The sequence below is a fragment of the Epinephelus fuscoguttatus genome, linkage group LG1 (genome assembly GCF_011397635.1).
Source record: "Epinephelus fuscoguttatus linkage group LG1, E.fuscoguttatus.final_Chr_v1".
In the NCBI taxonomy this organism is placed as follows: Eukaryota; Metazoa; Chordata; class Actinopteri; order Perciformes; family Serranidae; genus Epinephelus; species Epinephelus fuscoguttatus.
The window spans coordinates 38,219,118-38,232,492 of NC_064752.1; the positions used below are offsets into that span (position 1 = coordinate 38,219,118).

Below are 13,375 nucleotides of genomic sequence, written 5' to 3' on the forward strand. Positions count from 1 at the left end.
GATCCAAGCTGCACCGTTTAACATGAGAGCTCTTTGATCAGCTTAAGGTTTAGTAGTTTGTGCTGTGCTGTGGTGCCTTTCAGATGATGCAAGTGTATAGCTTCCACTGATGCACTGCATTGCTTCTGTATGTAGCACTGTAAATACTGAGCACTGAGCTGAGGGGAGTGTTGCCCTTCAGCACTACTGAAGAGTTGCAAGATATGCAAGAAAATCTTTTGAGTTTCAGCCTTTCAAAACACAAACATTCAACTATTTGTACTTAAATCTTCAGCAGATTATCATAACTTTTTTTGTGTACAGATAGTGACAAATGTGCATTTCTTTACTGATAAGGAAAACAGTTATGAAATTGCCAGTCTGGCATGTTTGTTTATCACTTGTAAAAATCCAGTTTAATAGCACATAATCATAATATTGTAATTGATAATACATTCAATGATAAACAACATAATGAATTTACATATTCATGTCATACATGCTAGACTGTGAAATATCATTCAATTTTAATTCTTAAATCTGTGTCCACTGTCAGTTTTTAACAGCTGTTCTCAGTCACATTGTTATGCTGGTGCTATTTATTTTAAATCTGCATTTGGCAACATTTCGTTTAAGATAAGATCAGTCTTAACAGCTTAAATCACACGTTGGTGCTGACAAGGAGATGAGCATTGTATTGTTCCTAATTGACACCCTGTAGATTTGCTCAAATTATTCTTGTGCTGTCAAGTGTTGTCACTGGTGGGAGACAAGGGAGTCGTAAATTAATATTTAAGAGCAGAACATACATCTTGCTCCCGAGCAGCAGCAAGTGAGACTTTCTACAATTATTGTGCAGAGAAAATATGTTTTCCTCATCATCTCCACCTCCCACTGTGTTCGGGGGTGGAGTATTGCCAAAACTTTAAATGAAAACAAAAGAAAACCCATTAAAAACAACAAGTTGCCAAAAAGACTTTTCCTCTTATCTGCAAATTCCAGTTCTTCGTTCAAAATAAACACACAGTCCATCTCGCAGTACAGAATGATATGGAGGGTAAAATGCTCAAAAACCATGTAGATCATTCAGAAATTAACAGTAAATTTTCAGTGCTTCTTAATGTTGAGTTAAGATTACATAAGCATTGCATAATGAGACTCCTCTTGTATGAAAGGATGATGGTAGTCTGCACTGAATCATTGAACTATGCAAAGATCTTAGTGATGAACTCCCGGAAACGTTTGGCATACTGCTCTGGATGAACTGTTGAGATCTCTGCTCCTGCCTGCACAAACACACACAGAGACAGTCGATTAGAGGAAACTGAATCTCAAATGAAAGCCTTACAGGATAGAGATGTGATGACAGCATATGCCAACCAGCCCCTTTAAAGAGTCTCTCACCCCGTGTTTGACAGCCTTGGCAGCATGAGCAGCTTTCTTCTTGGTATCGTACTGCGTCAGCACGTCAATCAGACCCATAAAATACACCTCCCTCTGGGGTGCACCTACATGAGAGAGATTCACAGCAGCTGGTGAGAGATATGCACATATGATCTTATCTGCTGGCATCCCAGCACGAGAAGAGGTTTAAGTGTATTGCAGCACAGGGTTCCTACAACCAGTGGTGGATCCTCCTAAAGGCAACATAGGCTACAGTGCCACCCATAGGGATGGCGCCAAAATGATGGTGGTACCACCTCTTGTCTTGGCAATGCAGTTCACCCTAATGTCTTTATCAGGCGTGATGTTTTGACAACATGTTATGCGTGCGATCCACTGTGGGAGATTTTAAAAGTAGCTGATAGCAGTTAGCAGCTAACTCAAAGAAGAACAGCAGCTGAAAATTAGGAAAACATTAAGGAACAGGAGCTCCTTACCCTCTGAGCAGAGGACAAGATTAGCCGCCATACATCAGGGACAGTAAATTATTATTATTGCCATGTTAATGTCATTGTTATTGCTTATAAAACGCTGCCAATGCATACATTGTATGTCACACTAGAGGACGACGCTGTTGTTTTATACGTGCGTCACACCTCTTGATTCTGTGATGCCGGTATGCTGTCTAAAAATCACACATAGGAGAGGCATAATGCCACTGTTGTTTGGTTCTGTGTAAAAATACAAAGGTGGTATAAAGAAGGGACTTCGTAAAGGCCCTATAACACAATCTCTGTGTAAAGAAGGCTACAGTCAGACCTTGCTAGGGCATCGATGGGTGCGGTTGAGTGTATGTGGAGAGCATTAGAGGAAGAGAAAATGGAAAGGCAGAAGCCATCTGGGAGGCAGTGCATAAAAAAAAGGAAAAAATGCTAATTTGCATATACCATATTCTTTTATTGTTTACTTATTAGCTTAGTTGTTTATTTTCATTAGCTCTTGTTCTTATTTTAATAAAAACAATAAATAATAATAACAATATTTCTGTTCTTGGGGGGCTGAGACAGGTGAAGCTTGCCCAGGACTCTGAACTTGCAGAGCCTGACACTGCCTATAACCTACTTCAGCTCACCAGAGACATGTCAGTTGTCAGGACTCACCTACGGCGCTTTGAATAGCATACACATCCACATAAGGGTCGAACTCGCCAGGACCCATGGGCTTAAAGGAGTTCATATAGCCGCCGATACCCTCAGGTGATGTGGATCCTGGAGCGGGAGCCAAGCCGTTTTCATCCTCCTCTTCCTCTTCATAGGACGACTCCATCTCCTCCTCCTCCTCCTCCCTCTCAGCCCGCTCCACATCATGGATTCCCAGCAGCAGGCTGTAATCCATGATCCTCATACGCACCAGAAACTGCAGTGAGAGGATCACATACACATGCACAAATCATGTCAGGGGAAACAACGCCTGCATTCTTCTTTATAACACTGTTTTCGTACCTCAATATCTCTGTTGAGCTTGTCCATGATCTTCTCCCTCTCCTCATTGCTCACGTAAACTTTTTGCATGTTATTCCTGAAGTCTACATCCTTGTAAGTGGGCAGCTCCTTCACCTGGAAATACAGAGTGAAGGTCATCCACTGTGAATTTACATTTAGCCTAGAGATCACAATATTCATTAGCATTTTTCTCATTAAAACACAATCAGCCGTCCTATTTCCAGTGGCATAAAAGTCAAACGACATTATCCCCAAATATTGTTTTCAGAATCAGCACAGTTGGAAAGATCAAAGGTCTCCACAGCCCTGCAGTCATTAAAACTCGATCCCTTCAATGCAATCCATTCTATTTTTCCATCTTATCGAGGTCAGGGCGAACAGAGGGGCTCTTGTGTTATTTAAAGTCTACTGCTCAGTTTTTTTCTGGGAAAACATTTTGAAAAAGTCTAATATTAAAATCACTTTTGTCACAAACAATTAAAATTAGATACAATACAGGCAATGTGATTTCACACTCTGCCCTCAGTCACACATTTCAGACAGTAAATGTCTCTTATTTGTCGTCAGAGATACAGCATGTCAAACTGGGGCAAACAGCATGAATGTACACCCACACCTGCAGACGGGCTGGTAGCACAGCTGCAGTCGATTCTACCTCGTTAACTTGTCCTCGTTAAGCCAGCAACAAAGAGTTATAGATTTAATTACACTTTTCTCCATTTACTTACAGTTCTCTGAGACCTCACCATCATTCTTTCACTTCCGAGGGGTTTTTTTTGTGTTTGGTTAGAAAATTAGCATCGAACTGGTTCAGGGAGCTCTTAAGGGGGCATACAGCCAATTTTACAAGAGAAAGTCAGTTTACTCTTCAGGAGAAATACCAATCTGCCTGTAAAAACAGTTGAGTTGACAATGTCTGAGGGGGAGGTAGATGGGAAATTTATATGGAGGCACAGTACTACATCACTGGAGCACCACTTCAAAAAGTGTAGACCAGAAAATCATTTTCGTGGTGTAAATAATACTGAACCTAACTTTTAGTTTACAGCAACATTTGTTCCTTTAACAAGTCAGGGAATACAGCAGCTGTGCCAAACTTTTTCTTTTCCTTCTTTTCAGTGTTTTATGAAATATCTGACCATGTTAATTAAAGGTAACTCAGCTTCTCTTGCAAGATCTAATTCATTATTTTTTCAGTGAGTCTGTGTGACATCAAAAAAAAAAGCACGTTGACATGAGTATAAAATGACTTTTCTTTTTGGGGCATCCATATCAGCAAACTGTCTCATAAAGCCCAGGCACATCAAACCAACTTCAGATAACTAGTGGTTATGAAAGCAGACTGTTGCGTCACCTCACATCACCCCCATCTCGGCCAAAAAGTAGCACATGAACATGCCGCAAAAACACCAGCCAACGGCCAACCAACACGTACGTTCTGCGCCTGCATGAGAAGAAATATCTCTACAGATCAGCAGACAGCATCAGTGGAATCTTTAGCCAAAAAGGGAAACCAGAAGACTACTCTTACCTTTCTTGCATTTCACACAGCACTTAGAAAAAATTTGAACATCCACAACTCCCACCTCCCTCCAAAGGCCTACTACCCCCACCTCCATTACGTCCTCATTACGTCTATGATAGACGTAGGCGTTGGCAAAGTAACGTTAGATACACGGAAGAGGAGAACGAGTGTAACGTTACAACCAGTCAAATGCAACCCCGGAGTTTTAAGACTCAACCAGAGTCAGCGATGACTGAAGAGTTTTAGAATAAGGTTACAGTGCTAACGTTAGATAGTAGCGTTAACGTTACTAGTAAGTGGAAACACACAAGTTACACGAGCGGTTATGTCAGTTGGAGGCCTCTACGTGGAGAAGACAGACAGGACGCTCGGCCAATCATTGCATTCGGTCCGTATGCAATGATTGGTCGGAGTTTTCTTAAAAGCATATGAGAATGGTATTTTTTATTTATTTTTTATCTCTGGTGGAATTCACTTACATTTTAGTGTGCCATCAGCTTATTAATAGCATTTTAACCGAAACAAAGAAAAGCACAAAATTTCCAGAAAGGTAAGTGTCACTTTAATGTTAGTTAGCCAGTTAGCACATTAACAACACAATCCAATGTTGAAAGAACAGAGCAACGCAAACCATCATGAAATGTTTCCGTTGAATAGCTCAATGGCTAAAGAAGAAAGAATCTACCTTATATAACAAGTTTGTTTTGGTCTCACTCCCTCTTGACTTCAGCTGTTTACTTTTCTCAATTCTGTTTCTGTTTTCTGTTCCGCTGTTGCCAAATATAAAAAAAGGCGATGAGGGGCAATTGTGCAGAACACACTGCACCGACGAGGGCTGCAGATGCTCACTGACAACCCAACTTTGACTTTGCTTGGTGTGCTACGGACTTACAGTGTTGTTATATTGATTCGTAACCCCCAACTCACCTGCTACTCAGCTTTCACATTAGTAATATTATTCTGTACAGGAATACACTTGTGTCATCATCTAAGTGAAATTTGTTTCTGTTGTTACAATAGTATAGAAAAGATCGCCAATCCCAAGATCCCAAACCTCTACAATGGAGTCAACCTTCTGCCTGCTATGATTTATATTTTGGAGACAATAACAAGAACGACCTTCTTGCCTGTCCTCCTATGTTATCACCCACAGTTGTTCAGGTCAGAAGATGAGATCAGCAGGTGCTGCGAGCATATATGCAGATTTCAGAGCAGAGAGGAGTGGTGGCATTGAGTAATGTCTTTGCAACTCTACTTGCTGATAGCTTCTTGCGTTAAAAAGCAGTCAACTTCCATGTGTTGGTTTTCACACCTGATGTGAACCTTACCCTAGTACATATGAACCATACTGAGACCACCTTTTTGATGAACTATGCCCAGGTACGGTACGAAGTGTTCACTCTAATCAAACAATCTATACTTTGTGTGTGTACTCTGTGTACTCTGATCCAAGTCTCTGATGTGAAAGCCTCCCTAAACTCTCCAAGACAGAATTCATGCTTGCTTGTTACTGAAAACGAATCTGACTGCATCCCTTCGGCAAACTGCCAATAATCTTCACAGTTGCAGAAAGTACAGTTTAGCTAGAGCTTTCCATATAACCTTTACCTTAATTTGATCTCACCTTCTCTTTAAAACTTGCTTCACGAGACACTAGGGATCCCTGAGGAAAAAAAATCCAGTTACTAAGAGGCCACAATACTACAGAAACCATATTCACACATTACTTTACCTTCACATTCCTGGCTAATTTTCTATCAGTTACAAGCCCCTGAGAGGCAGTTTCTTCATACGTCATACGTGCCATATATTCAACAGTCAGGTTGGGAAAATAAGCCAAGGCAAAACTAAAAACTCAGATGCTTCAACAGGCCAGGCTGCCAGTGTCCCATTAATAATAAGATGTCTGTTCTGATGACTCTCTCTGAATCCTCATCTAGCTGCACGCCTCCTGCTGGATTTACCTTGAGGTCATACTTCCTGTGTACGTGCAGTCTGTGGCTGAACATGTTCCTCATAACTAACAGGTAGGTGTCCTCGTTCTCCACAGTGACTCTGTACATGGCCAGGAACTGAGGGAGCAGCGTAATGCCGTGGCAGGTAACGATGTGCTAGAAGAGAAGAGCAGTGAATACCCAATGAATGATGGGAAAATAAAGGATGCATCAGCCCAACATGTAGCACAATAAGGGAATGTTTGGACGTAGCATGCCTGTTTTGGTTGTTCTTGTGCAAGCACATGAGTGAGGTGATACACAGTCCTGCCAATAATTTCACACCATTCTAATGAGCTACAGGTGGCAGTAACAAAGTTGCAGAGAAACGCAACAATATGCCAGAAAAGGCACAGAAGAAGAAGACTGCTAGCATGGGGGTAACAGGCCCCCAGGAGCAGTGCTGGACTTTGATGCCAATTTGACGTAATGGCTAAATCGTGTAACTACAACTTCCAGGTCTGTCATGGGATGTCATTGGGCCCAAACAGACTTTTCCTCATAGGCTCACATTGGGAAGGAGAGATCTGTAAATCAAAGGATGCATTTTTTGAGCATCACAACCAACCTTTGTTCTCAGGATTTGGTCTGTTCTGTCCAATAACATTTCAGAGTCTAGACACTTCAAGTTAGCAGAGGGCTAAACCGTAAGTAGTGTAGTGTAAGATTTAATCTTAAATCAGATAAAAGTATTCTTAAATCAGATTAAAGTATTAAACTGCATAAGCTGATTAAGAGTGAAGTTCATATAACCATGTTTTATGTTACAAGTTCCTATAAACCTGTTTGTTATGCATCTATGTGTGATAAAAACAATGTTACACAAGTTCATGTATTCACAACACAAGGTTATGCATTCACATTGAAGAGCACACATACACCACACCATGTATTGTTTAATAATAACACGCACACTCTTTAATGTTTGTATTGCATGACACACGCTCTAAGCTCACATTGCATGAATGCACAGGGGACTGTATAGAGAAAGTCCCCAAGTTTACATGTTTTTTAAAAAATAAAGTGAAAGCAGGCCCAAACCTAAGGGTGGAGAGTTTGGGAAATTCCAGGCCCAAAGTGAAAGTGATTACACCATTAGAAACAGGTCTGTTCAGGATTGGACAAAAGAAAAAGCTCGCCACCAATAGATTTGGGTCTAAGTGGGAAGGATTAACGAAAAGAGGTGGAGATTCTGTCGAACCTCCACCAGCTTAAAAAAGAGCGCACTGAGAGCCAGTCTTCAGTCGTGCTCCGGAGCCTGACTCAATGAGTTGTATGTGTTGTTGCTTGTGAACACATTAAACTCGATTGCACCTGATTCTACTCGACTCCAGTGTTTCTTTAAGTGTTTGCCAACTGAACCTAAGGTATCAAATCAACATCAGAGGACGATCTGCAGGAGAAGTAGGAGACGAGGTTGGGTGCCATCTGGCCCACTTCCAGGCACCGATTTTTGCTTCTACAGTAGCCAGCTCGGACGGAAAAAGTTCCAGGACCCGTCTCCGGTGCTGTATCCAGTTCTCTTTACACATTCATGGGATGTAAACAATGCTGGATTTAATTTGCTTTGCGAGAGTTTTATGTGGAAGAAAATGCATTAAACTCCTGAATGAATGAAAAATAAACTTTTGTCTGTTCACTTAAAAACTGTACGGGGGCTCTACTACATTTTTCTGGAGCTTTTAACCACATTTCATGGCCTCCATCAGGGATTTGCATACGCTGAGCAAATTTCATCCACTGAAGACCGTGAGATGCAGTTCAAGGCTCTGGAAAAAGCTGATTAAACTATGATTGTTTTTCTTTTTTTAAGATTTTTTTGGGCATTTTTAAGCCTTTAATTGATAGGACAGACAAGCGTGAAAGGGGGAGAGAGAGAAATGCAGCAAAGGGCCACAGGCTGGAGTCAAACCCGGGCCGCTGCGGCAACAGCCTTGTACATGGGGCGCCTGCTCTACCACTAAGCCAACAACACACCAAACTATGATTGTTTTTCTTTTCTTTTTCTTTTTTTTTCATGATTCTTGTGGGATAGCATTTGTCTTCAAACATTTTCACGTAGCTATAAGCCTTCTTGGCGGCACGGTGGTACAGTGATTAGCAATGTCGCCTCACAGCAAGAGGGTTCCTGGTTCGAACTCAGGTTGGAAGAGTCCCCTTGTGCAGAGTTTGCATGTTCTCCCCATGTCAGCATGGGTTTTGTCCGAGTACTCCAGCTTCCTCCCACAGTCCAAAGACAAGACAAGATAGGCAGGTTAGGTCAACTGGTGACTCTAAATTGGCTGTAGGTGTGAATGTGAGTGTGAATGATTGTTTGTCCATGTTTGTCCATGCCCAATGTTGTTTGTCTACCCCTTTTCCATCAAAGGGTTGTGTCAGCCCTGTGATAGTCTGGCGTCCTGTCCAGGGTGTACCCTGCCTCTCGCCCAATGTCAGCTGGGATAGGCTCCAGCCCCTCCGCGTCTCCAGGACAAGTGGTTACACAAAAAGGAAGGCATGAATGTAAAGGCCTTTTTTCAAGAGATATCTGACAGGTCACTTTGTCTTTCTGTAGGCTTACTCACTGTGTCCCAGCCCCTTTTGTGTTTTATAACAAGTATAGTCTTGTACCTCACAGTATTCCAATTCAGTTCCCAAGAGGTCGAACGTCTACCACCAGGGTTCTGCACAGGTGTGTTGAATACAATAGCTGCAATGATTAATTGTTTAATCAGTCAGTTATTAGCTGTTAAAGTGTTGGAGCCAAGCAAATGTATCTGATAATCAATTAGTTGGTTTGAGTAATTTAAGAGAAGAACAAAAAAGTCAAAATTCTCTTATTCAGGCTTCTTAAATGTGAATATTCATTAGTTTATTTGCTCCTCTGTGAGAGTGAACTAAATATCTTTTGTTTGTGGACAAAACAAGACATTTGAGGACGTCATGTTGGGCTGTGGGAAACAATGATCCACATGTGTCACCATTTTCTGACATTTCACAGACCAATGCAGGAATCCATTAATTTAAAAAAATAAATGACAGATCAATTGGCAGAAATAATAGTTAGTTGCAGCCCTCTAGCAACTGCCTATGAAAGGGACTGGTTACTTCTACCTGTCTGCCATTGCTGAGCCGTGTACGATCGGATTAAGGTTGGACAGACCGAAAGCTCAGAATAAAATGAAACACTGCATAGATCTAAGAAAGAAACCTTTTCTATCAACATATCACAGTCGGAAAAGAACAGTAAATAATAAAATTAATGATGGCTGATTCTGATTTAGCCTATTTCAGTTTCCGGGTCCTGGCATTGTGCATGCTGGCTCACTGTTACACCGTCAAGGCTTACTGGGACACTTGAATAGAACGGATAAGTGATAACAAATGTGCTTTTTCTGCTGTGACAAGACAAAATATCTGCTGTGAAAAAGGTCTGTTTGGACAAACATACTTCATTACACCCCAGTACATCAACAAAAAATATTGTGTTTATTTTGCCAACGTGTAGCGTCAGATATTATTTTGTTTAGTTAAGTGCCTTTAGAGTACATCTTGCCCTCTTCTTTCCCATCAGTCTGCTCTTTATAAATGTGTGTGGAAACAGAAACAGTCGTGACAGCTTGTCTTTGCTTTATATTAGATATCTTTATAAACTGTAATTCAAATGACAAAACAGCTCTGGTCATGTTTCACTTGTTGTAGAAGAAAAACTGCTTGAAATTCAAACACTCATCCTTTAGCTCTGATGTTGTAAAACCTTTGCCATAGCAACCAGGGTTATCACAGAAAGAGCACATTGAAATTTTCTACAAAAGACGAAGGACAGAATGCGTAGAAAAATTTGTGACTCATGAAATGTATGATCAGATTTTAATGACCGCAGTTAATCACAAACTAGGAAACAGATTGATTAAGATAATGTTTTGTTTACTGTGAAAGGACATTTAAACCTCCTCACCATGACTAAGCTTTCCACCCTGTGTCTGTCCTACCTGGTGATACTCAGAAAGGATGTTGTGCATTTCCTCCACCTCCTCACTGGAGATTTCTTTTACTACCAAAGTGCGGTCGTATGACGTCAGCAGCAGACCCACGCGCTGCCCCTCCTCGTCTTTTAGCGGAGGACTGCGGGCCAGAGACACCTGTTGGTGAGAGGGAGGATGGCATCTCTGAGCAGTGGCACCGTGTGACATCAGCAGCACAACACATCAGCCAAGTGAAATGTTTTTTACTGTTTTAAACTGTTCTCATCCAAACACTGAAACACAATTAATGTTGCAAACAGATGGGACATTCTGACATGTAAGGCATATTTGTTTCATCATGCCGGAACACAGAAACACACAATGTTTCAAGACATTTGCTGCATCAGTCTTGTCCATATGCAGAACTTAAGCTTTCATCAGCACATAGTTTAAAGCACACATACAGTACGCCTCACCTAGTAATTGTGTGCTTAGCAAATGTGTACTGAGCGGAGCAGATGATGACTCTGTCTGCCACCTGCCACATGCAAATATCACACAAAGAAATGCAAATTTGAAAGGGAGCAGCCCGACACACGCAGAACAGTGTCTGGTTTTTCAGAAAAGAGAAAAAAAAACACTGGAGAACCTAAGGTGCTTTGTGTTTGTTCAAATCTGTCTCTCTGTTTTCCACCTTGTTACCTTGTTCATGTTTCATTTTGGCACAATCAAATGTTAGTAATCATACCTGGTAATCCTGGTCCTCAATTCCAAAGCGCTCTCGCAGGTTTCTGAACACCTGTGGACAGTAGTCTTTGAATTTGAACTGTCCTGGAAGATTCTCTCTGAGAAACAAAGATATTTGAACACATAAAATAAGAACAATATAGCTTGATATACTGTGCTGCAACATTCCTCACACAGCATCTGATCAGCAACTGTACTTGACTGGGAGCTATACAGGAGCTACCAATGCTTTATTAATAAATACTAAACAAATGATCTCCCTTTATCTTTTTCTTACAGCACATATATTTTAAATCAGCGCACAAAAACAAAACATGGTCAAATCATGTGATCAAAAGGATTTCACATGGTTTAAATGCCTGCTGTTTTGTGCAGCTGTTTCTACACTGGTACACTCTTCCAAGCAGAGACAGTAACCAATTACAAATAGTGTTTATTAATTAATACCATAAATGTGTGCATGCTTTAATGCCAGTAAAAAAGAATTCCATATGTATTTAATGGCATGCTGATGCCGAGCATGGATGGATTACTAAACTGGCCTTTTGGACACAGGCCCAGGGGCTCAAAGTGTCATGGACCACCTGGCCTGCACAATGTCACGCAAATTACTGACGGGGAAGAGACCCTTGAAAAGAGACACAAAAATACCACAAAGAGATGTAAAGAGACACAAAATAACTGCAAAACAACCACAAAGACACACAAAAGGACGGGAAAAAAAGGCACAGAACCTCAAAAAGGTGGATAATGACAACACAGAGATGCAAAACAACAACAAAAAGAGGCAAAAGCACCACCAGGTCTGTGTGTCGGAGAGGTGGTGGGGCCATTTGCATATATGTGCCCAGAGGCCGAAAGTTTTAAAATCCACCCCTGGTGTCAAGTCTGCTGGTTTATTAATTGTCCAAATTATCAATTTCATCACAGTTAAGTTTAAACGATCTGACTGAGTTCTCTTCAGCACCCTTATTTTTCCACAATAGGCAATATGAAAAACACTTGAGTAAATCTCTCCAAGGTAACAGCCCTTTTTCAACTTGAAAACATATTTTATTGTTCTTCCCACCTCTGTTTATAAGTCTTTACACGACCCGGATTCCTGGATGGATTAAAGGATTATTCAAAGCCACTCAAGTTTTCTAGACTCCATCTGTATAGAAACTGAACTTCAGTGAAGACTGAGTGTACAGCACAGCTTTTATAAACAGTTATTCTGAAGCAGCTTTTGTCTAAGACTTTGTCTGACTGACGCTCATCCTCTGCGAGCCCTGCAACCTTTCTGATGAATTCATCAATATAGCTTTTTTTCTGTTTTGTTTGGACTAAACTTCTGAATGTTGCTGTGTTACACAACCACTGGAACAACTGCCTGTCCAACCCTGGTGTACAGTTTCATTCTTTTACATCACCTTGACAAAGCTGCATTCAGCACACCATCCTCAAGACAAGCTAAATTATTATGTCTTTCATCTTTTTGGGCTAGTTATTGTTAGTGGTAATGGTTTGGTACTATTGAAGGTATTGTTAGTGTATAAAAGCATCGTTGTTCTCTAAAGAGGGGCTGCAATTCCTGATAAGCACAGGCAGGCAAATAAATCACAGGAGCCTCAAAATCTGTGCAAATCACAGGAAGCAGGATGAAGGTTCCTACAATGAGACGGACAGAGCTGAGTGGAGCACAGTACTTGTTGAAGAGGTGGTTGCTGACTTTGATCTTGGTGCTGGCTTTGAAGTCGTCTGGGAGCAGCATGACAGGTACAGGCACCTGACTCAGGTCATTAATCTGCGCGTGAGATCAGTGGATGAAGAGTTAATAAACATATTGACACACAGTTAAAAACTTATAGTGTCAGTGAGCAGCCCACGCACCTACCGAGTGATTGACTCCCCACATCAGCACGCTCAGCACGGGGTCACTGGCTCGGAAAACCTTCACTTTCTGCTGCACGAAGTGTTTCTTCTTGGTTTTCCGTTTGGGCGCCAGAGAGTTGAGAGGGTTGGAGGTGGCACTGGGAGACGACATCGCACCTCTACGCGTATCTCAGTGTGTGAGCCTGAGCAGGGTTTGACTTGTCATCTGTAGCGTCCTGTCTATGTAAAGCAGCGTGCAGTCCGCCTCATACAGTAGGAGTCTGTGCAGCTGCAATGTGCTGTGAACCGGCTTAACACCTCCTGGTTCAGAGACTGAGGTCGATTCAGTGCAACAACAATGCAATCAAACACCGGCGACCTCCGGACAACACCAGCATTGCAGGTTGAAGGGGAGACCGGGGGCAAGTGTAACACTCTTAGGTCATC

The 13,375-nt window shown here is 41.6% G+C and overlaps 1 protein-coding gene across 3 annotated transcripts; it reads right to left on the bottom strand.

Annotated features, from left to right (window-relative positions):
- Nucleotides 1–368: 368 nt before the first annotated feature.
- LOC125896502 (phosphatidylinositol 5-phosphate 4-kinase type-2 gamma-like) lies at nt 369–13,284 on the bottom strand. Of its 3 annotated transcripts, none has more exons than XM_049589112.1 (10): nt 12,951–13,284; nt 12,763–12,860; nt 11,076–11,172; nt 10,355–10,504; nt 6,354–6,500; nt 6,014–6,052; nt 2,865–2,978; nt 2,523–2,778; nt 1,384–1,487; nt 369–1,265 (listed from the first exon to the last, which is right to left on the bottom strand). In XM_049589112.1, the coding sequence occupies exons 1-10, from the start codon at nt 13,098–13,100 to the stop codon at nt 1,185–1,187; spliced, it is 1,236 nt and encodes a 411-aa protein (XP_049445069.1). In that variant the 5' UTR covers nt 13,101–13,284; the 3' UTR covers nt 369–1,184. The 3 variants fall into 3 exon arrangements, with proteins under 3 accessions (XP_049445069.1, XP_049445077.1, XP_049445070.1); XM_049589120.1 differs by having other exon boundaries at nt 12,947–13,033; XM_049589113.1 differs by lacking the exon at nt 6,014–6,052.
- Between the last annotated feature and the right edge of the window lie 91 nt (nt 13,285–13,375).

Excerpts from the sequence above, each read along its gene's own strand:
- LOC125896502 (XM_049589112.1), bottom strand. The coding sequence starts at position 13,100 with ATGTCGTCTCCCAGTGCCACCTCCAACCCTCTCAACTCTCTGGCGCCC. Across the intron at positions 12,861-12,950 it reads TGTGGGGAGTCAATCACTCG|ATTAATGACCTGAGTCAGGT; the intron begins GTAGGTGCGTGG and ends TCTCACGCGCAG. Across the intron at positions 1,488-2,522 it reads TGCTATTCAAAGCGCCGTAG|GTGCACCCCAGAGGGAGGTG; the intron begins GTGAGTCCTGAC and ends TCTCTCATGTAG.